Source organism: Battus philenor, unplaced genomic scaffold, assembly GCF_028537555.1.
Source record: "Battus philenor isolate CCGP_79_NKW_IND1 unplaced genomic scaffold, ilBatPhil1.0.hap1 SCAF_3, whole genome shotgun sequence".
Classification (NCBI taxonomy): Eukaryota; Metazoa; Arthropoda; class Insecta; order Lepidoptera; family Papilionidae; genus Battus; species Battus philenor.
The window spans coordinates 9,729,247-9,745,346 of record NW_027181693.1 but is presented as its reverse complement, the minus strand read 5'-3'; the positions used below and the strand labels follow the sequence as shown (position 1 = coordinate 9,745,346).

The window sequence follows — 16,100 nt, the reverse complement described above, 5'->3', positions numbered from 1 at the left end:
ATGAATTCGTATTTGATACTTGTTACGAAAACTAAAAAATAGTCATTATTAAACCAAGTATCAATTTCTCTTAGTCCTTTATTTATATGGTACTTGAAAAACTTTTTTACGACCTGCTTTCGCCGTTCGCCTAACAGAATAATTTCGTGGCTTTTATAAAGTAGACAGCGATAAGAAGGATTATAAAGGGAAGAGGGAAGAGAAATGTAGATAAGAATATAATAGAGCGGCCATGAAAACTGACAAGAACGAGTAGAAATTTATCTTGTCCATCATTACATTGCTCAAGGTAATGAAAAAGGGCATTACAAATGAAACAGGGGATTTTACTTCGCTATCGTATATTATGCTTAAAAGCTCACAAAGAATTGTTGACATTAGACATACTTGAACACGAAAAACCTTTAACGTAAATGTCAAAGATTTTATTTGATTACAGGAAGATATGTAATTTTCAATCGTTTCTTTTAATTTACTATAGGTTCATCTAAAATATAACTTCAATTGGAATACACTATAGTTTGCGTATTAAAAATATTTTAACGGCCATATACAATCGAAGTATAGATAGAATACAATTGTTATTCAAATATGATCATAAAATTTTTAGTTTTTTGTAATATCAACTTTTCCAGTAAACATCAAAATTATCAAATTACTTATATAATTTTAAGATTAGAGAACATAAAAGAAAACTTCGTAAAGAATCAAATATTATACAAACTGTACGCAATAATTTGACCATTAATATTAAGATAAAATCTCGTTGAAGGTACTTTGAAAGTCTTGTAGAGTATATAATTTAACAAATTTAGTAATTAATTACTTCGTAACAGGGTTTTACTACTAACAACACATTTTTGTAATTGATTCTCATTTTAATTACTTAACCAAATTTTTGATTTGATTATATGTTTGGCACACTATTTTTAAGGGCAAACAAGTTGTGCGAGGTTATGTGGAGTGCATGGGCGAACTCCGTGGGTGGTGACGGACATTCCTCGGGCGGGCGGGATAATATCGCGACCGCTGATCCGTAGACGATGCACGCAACCCACGAAACCAGGCATATACATCCCCGACAATCTTAAAAATTAATAACAACCTTTATGGCTAGTTTAATACTAAACTACAACTTTACATTACAAATGCAGAAATATTTCAATAAAATGATAAAACGGGAAATATATTTGAACATCCAGTGGATCAGTAAGACATTTTGTTACTCTCATGCGAAAATTCCGTTAATCAAATTTTACTATTTTAAAATAGATATACACATATTTTTACACTTCATCTCAAGTTTTTAACCAAAATTGCATTATTTTTGTTTATACTCCAAAAGTGATTAAAACCTCAATTCATGAAAGATTACATAAAGTTAAATAATAACAAGAAATATCACAACACCCAGCTACATTTTTAATTATAAATTATATCTGTAAGCCGAATCGGAATGTAAATAATAGGCAATAGTATGCATTTAGTGGTTAATGCAATAACAATGGACGTTGGACTTACAAAGTTACGTTATCAGGTGTACGGCCAATGAAAATGTACGGATCGATGTCCAACGAGCTCATCGGACCGTGCGTTGAACCTCTCGCTGCAGCCGGCCCCACTTTTAATAGAGCATCTTTTTTGTATCTTCTCGCCGATATTTTAGACCGTCCGTCAAATCTGACCTTCCCCGAACGCAATTCCAGAGGGCCGCTGCCTGCGTCCCACCGTAAAACCGCTTTGTCTTCCATGAAACCGAGCCATAAATAATCTCTCACACCTGAGGCGCTCATTAACGCTCCCTTGCCGCAAACAGCTGAGACCTCGGCCCATATATCGAAACTTTTGGCTGGCAACCTCGTGCGCGCAGTCATATGAGCCCGCCCGTCGAATAATGGGGCGACGTACGCATCTTTTTCTCGTTCGTCGTAATATTCTTCATATAATGGATAATAATCTACAACTTCGTTTGTTACATATTGCTCCTCTTCGAAATTATCGTAAAAAGTCGCAAAGTGATGCTTTGTTGTCTTTTTTAAGCACCTGTCTTCGTAATCATCGTAGTCTGAACCGGGCTTATATGAATGATATATCTTATCTGCGAATGAACCAATACATACAATAAAAAACCGTAAATAGTGAAAACCGTAAGTAGTATATCGCTATAACTACAAATCGTGCAACGGCTACCTTCAACTAGCGTTCCATTACTAACGATATCCAACTGGCGGCAGAACATCGATACATGACAGCTCGGGCTCGGGACTATCAGGCTTACCGCTATCGCTAGTATCTACGGAGGCATCGGTGTGCTGTAATGAGGTCGAACTCGGATATTTCATACGTTCAATGCGATTATTGGCACTGGGTGATGGTGTGTGAGTGATATCTTTACGCGTGGAGTCCGAGCGGCTACCGGCTGAGCGACTACCTCGCCGGACGTGGGGTGTTCCCTCCCCACACGCGCCGAACGCCTGAACCACGATGTCAGACTGTGTCCTACAAGCGTGAGAACGTAGGTGGCACGTGGATAAGTAGCTGCGGCCGTCGCTACCGCAGACTGTCGGTCCGGTCGAAGCCGGGCACTCTGGAGCCCGACACTCGCATGTCCCCAACCCGCTCCTCACCACGCAATACGCTCCGAAGTAACACGTCAATTGTTCACACGTCGTCGCCGGCAGCTGCGTCGATTCCGCTAAAGTATACGAGTCAGAATCAGTATAAAATAATGGACTTTGCCAAATGGGAACGTCTAGCACGGTGAATATAAATCGAATGATTATGTTAATACTCACGATCAAAACAGCCATTAGGGCCCAGAGTGTGTTCGTGGTTAGAGCAAACGGTGCACTTCTGTCCCTGTATACCGGCCTTGCACACGCATCGACCTGTCATCTGTTCGCAGTCTTCGCGGACCGAGCCGAAGGCTGAGCACCCGCATGCTACACATTAAAAATAAAACATTAAAACACTATACTATATACACAATAATCTATAGATGGAATAAACATATTAAATGACAATTAACATGAAACATTGAATAATATTTGGGACAATCCAGTACATATCTTTTTTTTTATTTAACTTTAATAACAGAAAACTAATTATTTTATAACATGTCTTATTATATTTTGTTTATATAAACAAAAATTATAATGAACGGCTTGATCAATTCGGGTACTTTTGTTACATGTTCATTAAGACACGAGGAAGATTAAAAATACAATTATTTAATTACTTTCTTTTTCTCATGCTAATCACGCATTACAATGAAAATTGCTTAAAAATATTTAAGTCTACATTCGAAGAATGTATACGAATACTTTAATTTTTTTTCCGGAATCTGACAGGCCATAACTTTCGTAGAACGAAATCTATCGGGGCGGGTAATTCATATAAAATTTACGAGAATATGCCTCGACCAAAAGTAGCTGTTTATTAAAATTAACTTCTAAAGAATACTACTAACGTATACAGCCTGAATGCCCGTTTCCAATTCTTGGTAATCCCCAATATCCAGGTTCACAGCGATCGCACTTCTGACCACCGACGCCTGGTCGGCACAAACATTGTCCGCTCTCGTCACATTGTTCTGAAACCGAGCCTAGACGATGACAGCCACATTGCGAGGGACAGCCGGCCCCTCCCGGGCCCTTGGCCGCTGTCACGCCGTCGGCACAGCAGCCATGCCACGACTCCTGGCAATCTTTTTTCTCAGGAACCGTTTTATCTGAAATAACGTCGAAAAATTCCACGAAAAGCAACTAACGAAATTTTTTTTTACTTGAATTAAATATTATTGTGATATACTTGGCGTAATTCATAGTTGTATTAGTATTATTTTCATTGATACGAATGCAGCCATTAGATCATTTTGCAAATTTATTAAAACATTTATTACATCTGGATTGGTTCTTACTAAAAATACATAATACTTGAATTAAAATAAACAATATGTTATCCATTTAGGTTTAAACTGTAGTTGAAATTTAGTAGGTGTGAATTTAAATGTTAAGGAAATGAGTTATACTCTTAAATGTGTCAAGTTGAGTGCGGGAATTGTCCAGCAAAATGCAAGGCTGGGAGCGCTGACATGTAATTTATTGTTGCGTAATATATTTGGTGTAGCACTCTTCCATCCAGCATTTTTACAATGAAAATGCATCATGCTATATTTTTACTGTGAACGCCTCGGGGCAAAATCGTGATTACACGTTAAGCTTTTAATGGCCGCTTGTTGCATATTTTAAATGCTTTTTGCAGACAGTAATGTCATCCAATAGAGATAAAATTAATTGAAAGTGAAAATTCTGATTTCACTTTTATCAAATTCTTTCGAAATACAAAGAAAATACGATTCGCATAAATTACATTTATTATTTACTCGCATCCTTTAGTTTCGTGATGTGTTCAAATAATAATTTTTAAAATTAATCCATTATAGATTAGCCAATGACAATAATTATTAACTTGGTGAAATTTTATATATCTCGACAAGCTTGTAAATTCTTTATAAGAACTTCATTCACAATACAATATTCACGCAATCGCTGTTCGAAATTGTACTTAGCACGTTTTCAAATCAGAGTTAGGTAAATTTTCGCTAATATCCTTTACAATCTTCTTCAGTCCTTCGAAAATTATACGAAATCGTTGTTTTTAACTTGCAACCTTTGATTGTGGTTTTGTAGCGCATTCTCCAGATCGCAGGACATGCTATGCTGCTAGGACGTTTTTTCGTGAAGCCTTTTTCAAAATTCTGGACAATCCAGTTAGTACAAAATTTTGGAAAAAGTACACGAACATATTAACGTATAAATATGACTTATCTTTTTTCCTTTCTTTTTTAAAAAGTAGAATCTGAAATCAAGTCTGTGATAATCCATTGTAGAAAACTGCCACCGTCAATCTTGTACAGGTCGTTTCTTCCTCTGATAATATCAATCTAAATATATAATAATCTAAATACAAAATTCGACACAAGGATACAAATAACATAATTCCACTTACCATCCTAAAACATGTTGAAAATAAATATAAAAATATTTAGAATTAATTTTTTTTTTACATCATTCATTATATAAATATTTTACATGTATTATTATTTTTGATCACCATTGATTTAAACTCATTAAAAAGATTACAATAAATGTAACTTGAACATAAAAAGATTAAAGTAAAAGTTCACTATATGTCTACACTTTGGTAATTTAACGCTTCTCAGGATAACTGAGTGGACTGAAAAAAATATAAAAACTTTTACACTACTTTACATTATGTTCAAAAACATTTCTAACCAATAAATAATACAAAAATAGTCGATGTTTATAAATCAACAATTGAATTTAATTATTTTATGCAGTATACGTGAAATTACAATTTTTATTAGAAAAAAAATAGTTTTATCACGTAAGTTATAGTGTAGTAACCGGCATTTGATTAGGCACATTGTAGAGAACAGCGTCTGCTGGAATCAAGATTTACTAGGTTCAAATTTATAGAGCATTGTATTTATCGCGCAGTTCTCCGACAGTTTGATATTTAACCGATATTTAAACAGATTTTGTCAATAAAACTAATATTTTTGACATGCCGAATCAATTGCCGGATATTGTGTATGTGTAAATATATAAGTAGGTACTTACACTAAAATAAGTTAAAAATCATTGTCTTAAGCTACAGTGGGGTTCAAAATTTACTTCATATCTCTTACCTTTTCTACAGCATCTTGCAGCCTTGGCTGTGTGATGACAATAGCTACCCGCGGGGCAATCCTTGCGATGGGGTCCGCCGCCACAATCCATTGTCCTTCCTTCAGAGTCCGTGAGAGGCTCATCGTCGCCGCAAGGACGAAACTGTTGAAGAAACATTGCGGCGTGTGTATGGTTACGCCGATACTTGTCCACGGGCTAAACAGAACTCGGCCTATTGTGCATTACAAAATCCCTCTAGTCTTTTTAATCTTGCTTTATATGTTTTCATAAAATACACCTTAATTTATATATCCTATTTAGTTGACTTTAAATCGCTTACACAATTTTCAATCGAAAAAAAATTGCACACCCACAGTAACGTTTGGATTTTTTAAATGAACTATTTATTTAAGAATATTTCGTCATGTACAAAATACAAAATAGGTTTGTTATACAATGTTATATAATAGTGTTAATTATTAGGAGGTTAAGACGATTATATGGACGTTGATTGACGCCTTTGTAAAGGTCGTCGGAAGTCGCTGGATGCAGGTCGATCCCAGCTGGTCTTATTAAAGAACTATGAGAGAAATCTATGTAAGTCAGCAGAGGTTGTCCGGCGGCTGAAATGATGACACAGTCTTTTCAAATCATCTAGGCAATTGTAATAATTATTGTATTACTATTTCAGATACATAATAAATGGCACAAAATAAAAAATCCATAAAAATAATACAAGGTTGCATATTTCCGGATACGCATTATCGGCATATATGACAGTTTGCGAACAGACACGTAACCGATGTGACATTTTGACGAAATTTTATGATTAATTATTTTATTTCTCTAACATTAATTATTTTTTCTTTCCATTTATCTTCAGTATTTCTCTACTTAAAAATTTAATGTAAGCCTCTTTTACTTCACTTCGCTTTGCTTTTTTGGGCAGTGAAAGTCCAGTTGCTGCTAGTCACCTTCATGATGATTAAACCTTTTACCTTCGAGTAATCAACGATGAACATTAAAACAACTTACAATTTTCTTTTTGATTAAAAAAAAGGTTAAAATTTTTCGACAAGATATGAATGTTTGCGGGAAATTCTAGCTATTAGCCTCGTTATTTGTCACCATGTTAATTAGATCACACGTCTGTTAATAAAATGTTTTGGCGGTCATTTTCTACTCTGATATCTGGACATTGTATAAACTAATGGCAGTTCCGTGGATGTTCCTGTTTTTTTACATTTTGGAGTTACTTAGTGATTATGTATGTGTTAATGCGGTAATGCGGTAATTTTGCAATAAATGAAAATAAAAAATGTGCAATTATTATTTTATAACTACGATTCTTATAATTAATCTTCCGTTTTGGTACAGCTGCGTCGTAGACTTTTTACTGTCAAAACTTAACAATTCAATAATAAAATTACGCAGTAATATAATCACTTTTTTATCGATTGTCTTGATAATAAATGGTTAGTATTTAAAATAAGTTTCATATTTAACACACTGTAAGATTTTAATAAAAACGTTATAATATTTACCCTGTAATGTTTTATAGTACTCGATATTTTTGCTATATTACATCCTAACACGACTTTTTTGATTTCAACTTGGTGTCAAATTTTTTATAGCAATGGCCTGTCTCTTGCCATATATAATATAGACAGGTCATTAATTACATTGAGTATTTTACTTTGTAGTTTGTATGAATAAAAGTGTTTTTTCCTAGCTATTTTTTTCAATTTTTTTCTTCATCGTTCCTTAACGAAAATATGAAGAAATATTAGTTGAATTGGTAGAAACGACCTAGAGTTTTGCGATTAGCTGCACATTTGGCGGATGATATAGATAACTACATTATTTTAAAATGGCAAACCTCCATGCCTCTACAGAGAGCCAATGGTCGGAGTCGTAAGTCCTCTTGCCTGCGGCAGGCTTCCAGCTTCATGTGACAAAGTGTAGGGTATAATCTGAGGTCGGAGGCGCAGACGGGCGTGGAAGAAACCGCAGCGGCCGCAGCGCAGTCAAAAAGGCAAGCGCATCGCGGTTGCCCACCACCGTCCACCGTGCATGTGGCTTCAAAGGCGCACTGCACACGCGCGCACATTGCCGTGGTCGCCGCCTCACTCGAGTTCTCAATATCGTCACCGCTTCGAATCTCATTACCCAAGTCACTATGACTTGTTCTATTCGTATCTGTAATACTTGTACATTTGAACATTTATACTGTCGTAATAAAACATATAACAAACGGCAGAATGAAAACTGGGCTCGTTTGGAACCATAATAACTACACATTTTAATTTTAATTATACCATTATAATTAAGGCTCTTCTGGTATTATTTTTATGACTTGCAAAAGTAATCACTACAAATAATAATCATCATCATCATTTCAGCCGGGCTCCATTTTTCGACACACGATATTTCCAATAGGACCTCAAGCTATATCCATTTTGGGCACTTTGTGACTTGTTCACTGCTACTTCAACTTGCCCATTCAGTGGGCTTTATCAATTACTTTCATTTACGGATCCCTTCATACCAGATTCGATCATCTAGATAAATCCCGAGCATTACTCATGAATCCCGGTTATGACTCGTTACGCGACCGTGAGCTTGCCAATGAGGGCCGTAGTTATTAATTTATGGCTTATATAAAGCCTCGAAGTTAATTGAAAAAGTTATAAAAACACCTAAGCCCGTGCACGTCAATATTAATTAAACCACATTAGTCGGTGACAAAAAAATAGCTAAAGTAGCCGTCGAGATAAAAATTCATCTTTAAATGATCACTGTGAATCAATTTTTCTAATTCGGAACAATTTGATTGGTTATGAGGCGTGATAAGCAGACAATGATGATCACTGCGTTCGGACTTTTATTGCTGCCCAAGTGGCGGATGGAACTCTAGCATCGCTTCTATCTCGTATGATCAGGAGGTAACGATTTAGCTTCATTTCTATCGCGGCCTGTAATTTACCTGGTATGATGGTATTGTAGGTGACGGCGTATATAATCATTTAGTGTGTGTTAAGCGCAGAGTCAAAGTAATGAATCGATGCTCATTTTAGGAACTGAGCGATGCAGGTATTTATAAAGAACGTAGCACGATGCGCCGACGTCGCCCTATGCATGAAACTGTTCTGTACGACCTGTAGTTTGTATGATGAAGTACCTGCGGTATTGTTGTCTTGTTCGTTACATTCGCCATGGTGCGAGAGACGAGGAGAGGTGTCGCCTCGTGCACGAGCTTCGCACGCGGCGTTATGCAATGCGCATTCGTGTGCATACGTGCGCCCGTTGTCGGCACACACAGGCGCACGAAGCATGCCGGCGCATGGCCGGCTACATGCGCACGCGCCTCGAGCGCAGTACGTACTGCTTGGACATTTGACTTCCGCACACGACTCTGTTAAACAAACAATAGTAATATAGAGGCCACGGATTGGCAAGCCCGATGTAAGACTAACGACAAGGTGGACGTACGACCTAATTTAGGTCATCGGAAGACGCTGGATGCAAGCTATTTCCCACCACTGCCCAGCAGTAGACGCCCTATCGCTAGAATTATAATAAATATGATGAATATACTGTTTACCGGATTGCATTTACAACTTTACCAGGTGTGAGTTAGCATAGAACTAAAATCACTGAACCAAAATTCTTCACAGTAAATATACTCAAGTGTTCTCTTCGGAGATCCTCAGGCACCGAGGGCTCCGGAGATCCAACGAAAAAGGGGCGCAATCTAGAGCTGTCACTCAAGCTGGACGCAGGCTGTTAGACTCTTTAAGCAGATGAAAATAAGAAACGTACATATTTAAAAAATGTATTAACAACAATTTACACAAATTCCAATTTAATACATCATTATAGAAGGATAGAGCACAAATAGATGTATAAATGTGACACAAGGTCAATATTGCTTAACAACGCTAAAAGTCTTTTTATGAAATGTAACTTGGAATTCGACAGGACATATATAATATGAAGTAATGTTAAGTAGAGTGTTATTAAGTAAGTGTTGTTAAGTAGTGTTTAAGTAGTGTCATAAGTAATATTGCGTACTACATAAATTTCTCAAAGAATTTTTTTTATAAATATAAATACGTCATTTTTCTTATATTCATAACAACCAGAGTCAAGACTCCCGGGGCTAGTCTAGCCTAAGCTAGATCTTAAACTTAGTAACAGTAAGGAGGTCGTACCTAAGCAACTTCAGTACTCACATCAACCCGATGAAACTATAAATGCCGTTGAGTAAACGGTTATTGCTAATGACAATTTTTTTACAGTGCAAATTTTTGTCCCTGTTTTCACAGTTTAATAAAGAACTTTTATACTTACCACAAGATCCCATGTGTTTTACATGAATGTGCCTTTTCTCCCGACAAGCGACATCACGTAGAGCGCATACGCTGCTGTAAGTTTGGTTGTCGCTGCCACAAACCTCCTCTGTTTCCTTTAAATGTGAAATATCTTATTACTTGAATTTCTTTATTATAATTCTCTGATGTTAAATGAAGAAACCTTTATTAATTCATAATCATCGTCATTTATGCCACAGGACGTCACCTGCTGGATATAGGCCGCCATCATGGTTTTTCAAAAGGCTGGTTGGAAACGGCCTTCATCCATGGTCTTCCGACTATTTTAATAAGACCTGTCCGTCTGTTCATCTTTTGGGTGGATGTCCTATGCTGCGCTTGCCAGTCCGAGGTCCAACACCTTGAGGCCCCAGCGACCATCTGCTCTGCGTACTAAGTGGTCACCTTATCTTGCCATTTTGTTAGGTCATCTGTTAATTTCGTTCGTTAGATACGTCATTGCGATGGTATGAATAAGAACCTTCTTATTCCTAATTCGACCTCGTAGAAGAAGCCTTCGAAGGCAAAGCATAAATAGCGCTTTAGCTTACGCGTGGTAGCCTTTGCTTGCTTGGGTAGGGGCTCCACATAAGGCATATGTTCTGATAGAAAGCCTCGCCTAAAAAAGACATCGGAAAATGATTGTTGTATATAAGCCGCTTCTAACAGCAGTGGACACCCTGCGGCTGAAATGACGATGGTTAATAAATTCACTTACTGTTCCCTCTTCGCAATGCTTTGGGCAAACACAACTGGCTTCAGATACCCCGTCACTTTCGCAAACGGCGTAATATTCACATTTCTTATTTTCGCAACCGTCTAAAACAATTACAAACTTAGTTAAAATGTAACTGGACATTTACGAAAGATCTACAATGATCTATTTATATTTTATGAAAACAAGATAGGTAAGTGTTATTAAAACTTACCAAACACTTAAATATTTAGAAAATCCATTTTTTCTCATTGTTATTTTTAAGTAAACAACCAACGAAAATTTAAAACAACAATGACTTTATTTTGAAATAAAAAGCACTTTTTGTCTAAATATATATTCAAGGTTGCTTACACTGAATGTGCTATGCAGTCGTGAACTTTAGCGACTTTATACATATGCTTCATGAGTCGATTTCGATTGACGTTAATTTATAGGAAACCATATCATATCATAGTATGTAAAATATATACAAACTTCGCATATAATTAAATCTTTTAAATAGGTTTCCGCATAGTCTCTTATAGACTTTTACTTCTATAATTACGTCTAATTTAGGTTAATTAACTGACATCGATAACAGTTATCATGCAGTTTTAATGAGTCTTCGCTTACTTTTTACTGTTCTGTGAAATGTACGCCACGAAAGAAAACATTATATTTGAATGCTACCACTTAATAAACGAATTTCTAAAGTGCGCAACTTTGATCTTTCAGTCAATCCAATAAATACAAAAAGCTGTATTTCACTGTAAAAATAAAATGCAACATATTCATCGAGAGACATAACTCATTTAAGTTAGGTTTCTACATACTGCAAGGTCCATCGTAAAGAACTTTGACGTCGCGGCGGTGGCGACAGGCCTCCAGCTGCAGCGTACAGCGATTGCCGTAGGAGATACCGTCGGAGCCGCAGACCGGCGCGAACTCGCTGGAGCAGCGAGGGCAGCGGCATACGGCACGACCGCTCGCAGCCACGCATTCGCCGCCATGCGGGCACACGCGCCCCGCGCACACGCCGTTTGAGCCTGCCAGCGTAGGGGATTATAACAAATTCGTTCTACATGCATGTATTATAGCTCCCACTTATCGTGGCAGCGCTACATTTTGCGGATAATTTTAAAAAATTCTTTGTCATTTTCAACATGCCAAAAAAAATTCTTGGCGAGATTTATATCTTGAACAGGTATTTAGAATTTGAATATATAGTCTTGGATTAATTAAGTAAAAGTGACAAATAGTTTGTTACACTTGCAGCATTCAGAAACATATTAGTCTATACAGTAGTCATACCACAAGCTCCAGCGTGTACGAGTTTAATTTCTCGGCCCAGTAGACAGGCAGCACGTCGAAGCTCGCAATCACTGTGGTGTGTCCGCGCATCTGAGCCACACACGGGCCGAAGCACTGGCTCGCACGCCGGTGCGCATGCGCAAACCGCACCTCCTTCCTCCACACGGCACTCTGCTCCGTGACGACACTCCACTTCCGAACACGGGTTCACTCCTAAAATGTAAATAACAAAAGCTAAAACAAATTTTAATATATCTTCTTTCAAGACATTCGTATGTCAATTAATTACGTTAAGCTACAAGAATAAGCTAAGAATGTTAGGAATAGAAACTATGATCTCCGGCAAATTGTATTAGGATTTTTTGCAAAACACACGCTGCGTAAGGAAAAAATAGCCAACTTTAATATAAATTGATAAACATTAATATACCTGAACTGCATTGCCCTTTAAAAATAATTCTCAATTGTTTTCTAGCGCGACACGACTCGCGTTGCATTTGGCACTCGTTAGAGTAAGTTTTCCCGTCGGAAGCGCACACCGGGGAGAACTCCAAAGGACAGGGCTCCGCGCAGCGACACGAAGGTAAACGACGTTCGTCCAGTTGACACACCTCTGGATCCGGACAAGTCACTCCTGCGCAAGGATCTGAAAAATATAACAACAATTTCTTTTTCACATGATCGCGATATGTATTACAACTAAAATAGTTTTTACGGGAAAAAATTCGCATACCATGATTTAGTTACTAATAGTTTCATCAACATTCCGGTGACTTTGTTAAGGTCTTCGGAACTTAATAGGATTATCGGAAAACACAGAATATAGGCCACTTCCAATCAGCCTAATTGGAAAATTATGGCTGACACCTTTATCCAGTAATGGTTAAAATGATGACTATAATTCGAGGCGTAGATACGTAGACGAGAAAAGAAAGGGAACCTAAACACATCGATGCTTTGCTGGAGAAGAATAATGCAGATATCATGAACGTAGAAAATTTTATTACATTAGTGCTGCACTAATGTATTAATGTTCAAAGTTTGAAACATATTGGCTACGTTATACATAACACATACGAAGCAATAGAAAGATCTGGATAAAAACCTGGTAGAAAGACCTCCAGGGTATGGTGAATGGGTCATCAACGGTCGACCAGCTTTCATATAATTTATTTGCAATTATAAAAATTTTTAAACATAGCTAACATATCGACTAATTAAAATTATTTACTAACATTATAATGCTAAAATCAACTTTTAGCTTTTATTCAAACGAAATACATGCGTAATTGTTATAACCTCGATTATTGAAAGGGATCCTACATGAAGATGCCATCTATTGTTTAAAGTTTCTGTGATAAATGTTATGAATTTAACTAAAAATTAAATCGAATTAGGAACACTTACCACATTTACCATAGTACATGAACGTGATGTTTGTTTTTGTTTCGCAGGCTGCTCGCCGCATCTCACATTCGCCGGGGTAATCCCGAGCATCGCTAGCACACAGAGGCCGCGAGCCTTCGTGGTCGCCGTAACTGGGACAGGTGGTAGGACACTCGCAGTGGTAAGATCGGCCATCAGACGTGGGACGACATAACTCGCCGGGGCCGCACGTCACCCCACGACACGGATCCGGAACGTCTGGCGTTACATTTAAGCAATTGTATACTATAACTTGATATGATGTTACAAACTAAGATCAAATAATATAAATTAATCCTAATAAAAGTTCGTTCAATTTCTTTTAAGTATCTGAAAGATTGTAATTGTATGCAAATTTTAAACTTTGTCACGAAGTAATTCTAGAAATGTTCGTCGAAGACACATTTTTTTTATTATTTCAACATAATTTTAGCCACAAGACATCAGATAATAGAACAGGTTAGAAGAGGCCGGCAGACTAGGCCAAGGTCTTCAGACTATCTTAACAAAATCGTCTGTCCATCATTAATTTATAAAAAGCTATTTTTAATCACATTTGGTACTTTTGGTACAAAAGACACAAAAACCTTCACAAGGACAACGAAATTAGACTTTAGCTTGTTGATTTATTGAAGTAAAAAAAAGATATGAATAAAAATAGACTCGTTTTCTTACCACTGGGGAATAAATAGCAACCAATAGCTGTTGCCACCAATACAAATAGCAACGTTGCTCGAGGGATTAGCATGATCCGGCTAATACCGGCAACACATGATACCGTGAAACCCTCCGTCTAATCACGATCACTGTCCCTGCTCAATATTATAAAACATATTACAACACTAATAAGGAAGTCAACACTTCACGTTACATCTAAAGAACTAAGGTATGTACTCAAAAGGAATTCCACAATTATACAAATAAATCTAGTATTTTCATAAAATTCTCAATAATAATACTTTCTAACAAGATTTTAAATAGGTAAAACAATAAAAATGTTCCTAAAAAGTAACAATGATAGAGTCATTAAATTTCAAAACAAAGACAATCAACACAAAGACCTTACAATATTTATAGTACTAATCAATATCACTTCTGACGCACTTACATTTAATTTAATTAGACACAGTTTTAGTGTAATGAGCAAAGAGAAATTAAAACTACTTACCAGACTTGTTAAGTAAATAAACTAAACATCAGCACTTTTTATCACAGCAATACCATTTATCAAGCAGTTAGGAATGATCAAGTCGTCGTTTTCTCCACCCGCAATGTTCAGCCAAACAAAGAGCTGACCTCTATTAAGAGAAGCTGTGTACCTTTTGCTGAAGTGACATTAGTGTGAACATGCGCACAAGGTATCAAGAACTTAACTTAAAACAAAAAATCCTTCACTTAATGAAGACTAATCTCAAAAAAACCTCCCTCGTTTTCACAATGGAATTAAAATGTACTTGAAAAAATAATCGGTTTTCAGATATAGCAATTCGCTTTAATTTGATAGTATATTTGAAGTTATTCATGTAACTTTCATGAATTTCCTTGTAAACATAGATACTGAATCTCTTAAAACAATTAGCAAATAAAAGAGAACATGAAAATACGGATATTTAATACTTTAAAAATCAATGTCAACAAAATTCGTATTGAAGTACTTTTTTATTTCGTTATAATATTAAGTAACCCTCGCTAATTATAACATGAGTTTGAATACAACAGAGATTCCCAACTGAGAGAGAGAGAGAGAGAAAGAGAGGGTGAGATGTATGACATGGTTTCATCGTTTTTTCATTGCTATGATAATCCACTACATCATAAACGAAGCCTAAACCATTTGATTTAGTCAGTTAAGGACATCAAATCATTAAACGTAATAGAGTGTACACATTATATTCTTTGCGGTAAACAAAGGCCAGAAACTAATCGTTTTATATTCACATTTTAACATATTTAAAACCTAAAGGTGCGTATCTCAAGTTTTCCTTGTCGATAATATATTTTTATTATTTGATCTTTGACTACCGATAATGAATGTTTATTATTTTAAGTGGCTTAGCGTTAATATGAGTATAGCGTTTTCTCATCACATTAACAGATTTTTCTAATTGTAATAACATGACTAGACACGGCGTCCTTTGCTTATTGAAAAGGATTTATTTGCTCACTTGCACAAGGCGTCTTACCAGTTTACCAATGCAAGGTTATTTTCCATCTATGCGGGCAACTCTACGATGTAAAATAACCAAATTATAAAATGTTAGATAAAAGATAAGATAAAATAAGAATAACGTGATAACCAAAAGCTATGATACGAGGCAAAGGAAGCGAGGTGATGAATGAACGGTAGAAAGGAAAAGAAAGATAGAAATTGTAGAATGTAAGTAGAAGAATGCTATCATACTATCATCATGTGAAGTATGACTGAAGAGCATGGAAATAAAAAAGAAAAGAAAGTGAATCATTAAAAGATAAAAACGTCCCTGTCTCATAAATAAGATAGGGGAACAAGAGGCCCCCAATAGCGGAGCCAAAAAGAAAAGAAATTAATCGTAAATCCTGTTTAAGAGTACCGCTGGTAATAGACATTGATAGCATTAAGAG

The 16,100-nt window shown here is 36.4% G+C and overlaps 1 protein-coding gene across 1 annotated transcript; it reads right to left on the bottom strand.

Moving 5' to 3' along the window:
- Nucleotides 1-487: 487 nt before the first annotated feature.
- On the bottom strand, nucleotides 488-14,406 carry LOC137926766 (agrin-like). The gene is made up of 15 exons (XM_068770464.1): nucleotides 14,175-14,406; nucleotides 13,482-13,718; nucleotides 12,505-12,720; nucleotides 12,075-12,287; nucleotides 11,597-11,809; nucleotides 10,785-10,885; nucleotides 10,047-10,161; nucleotides 8,875-9,108; nucleotides 7,573-7,892; nucleotides 5,714-5,855; nucleotides 3,470-3,730; nucleotides 2,796-2,942; nucleotides 2,432-2,695; nucleotides 1,522-2,098; nucleotides 488-1,086 (listed from the first exon to the last, which is right to left on the bottom strand). Exons 1-15 carry the CDS (start codon nucleotides 14,245-14,247, stop codon nucleotides 930-932), a joined length of 3,270 nt encoding a protein of 1,089 aa, XP_068626565.1. The 5' UTR covers nucleotides 14,248-14,406; the 3' UTR covers nucleotides 488-929.
- Nucleotides 14,407-16,100: the final 1,694 nt, after the last annotated feature.

Excerpts from the sequence above, each read along its gene's own strand:
- LOC137926766 (XM_068770464.1), bottom strand. The coding sequence starts at position 14,247 with ATGCTAATCCCTCGAGCAACGTTGCTATTTGTATTGGTGGCAACAGCT. Across the intron at positions 12,288-12,504 it reads TAAAGGGCAATGCAGTTCAG|GAGTGAACCCGTGTTCGGAA; the intron begins GTATATTAATGT and ends TTTACATTTTAG. Across the intron at positions 2,099-2,431 it reads AACACCCCACGTCCGGCGAG|ATAAGATATATCATTCATAT; the intron begins GTAGTCGCTCAG and ends GTTCATTCGCAG.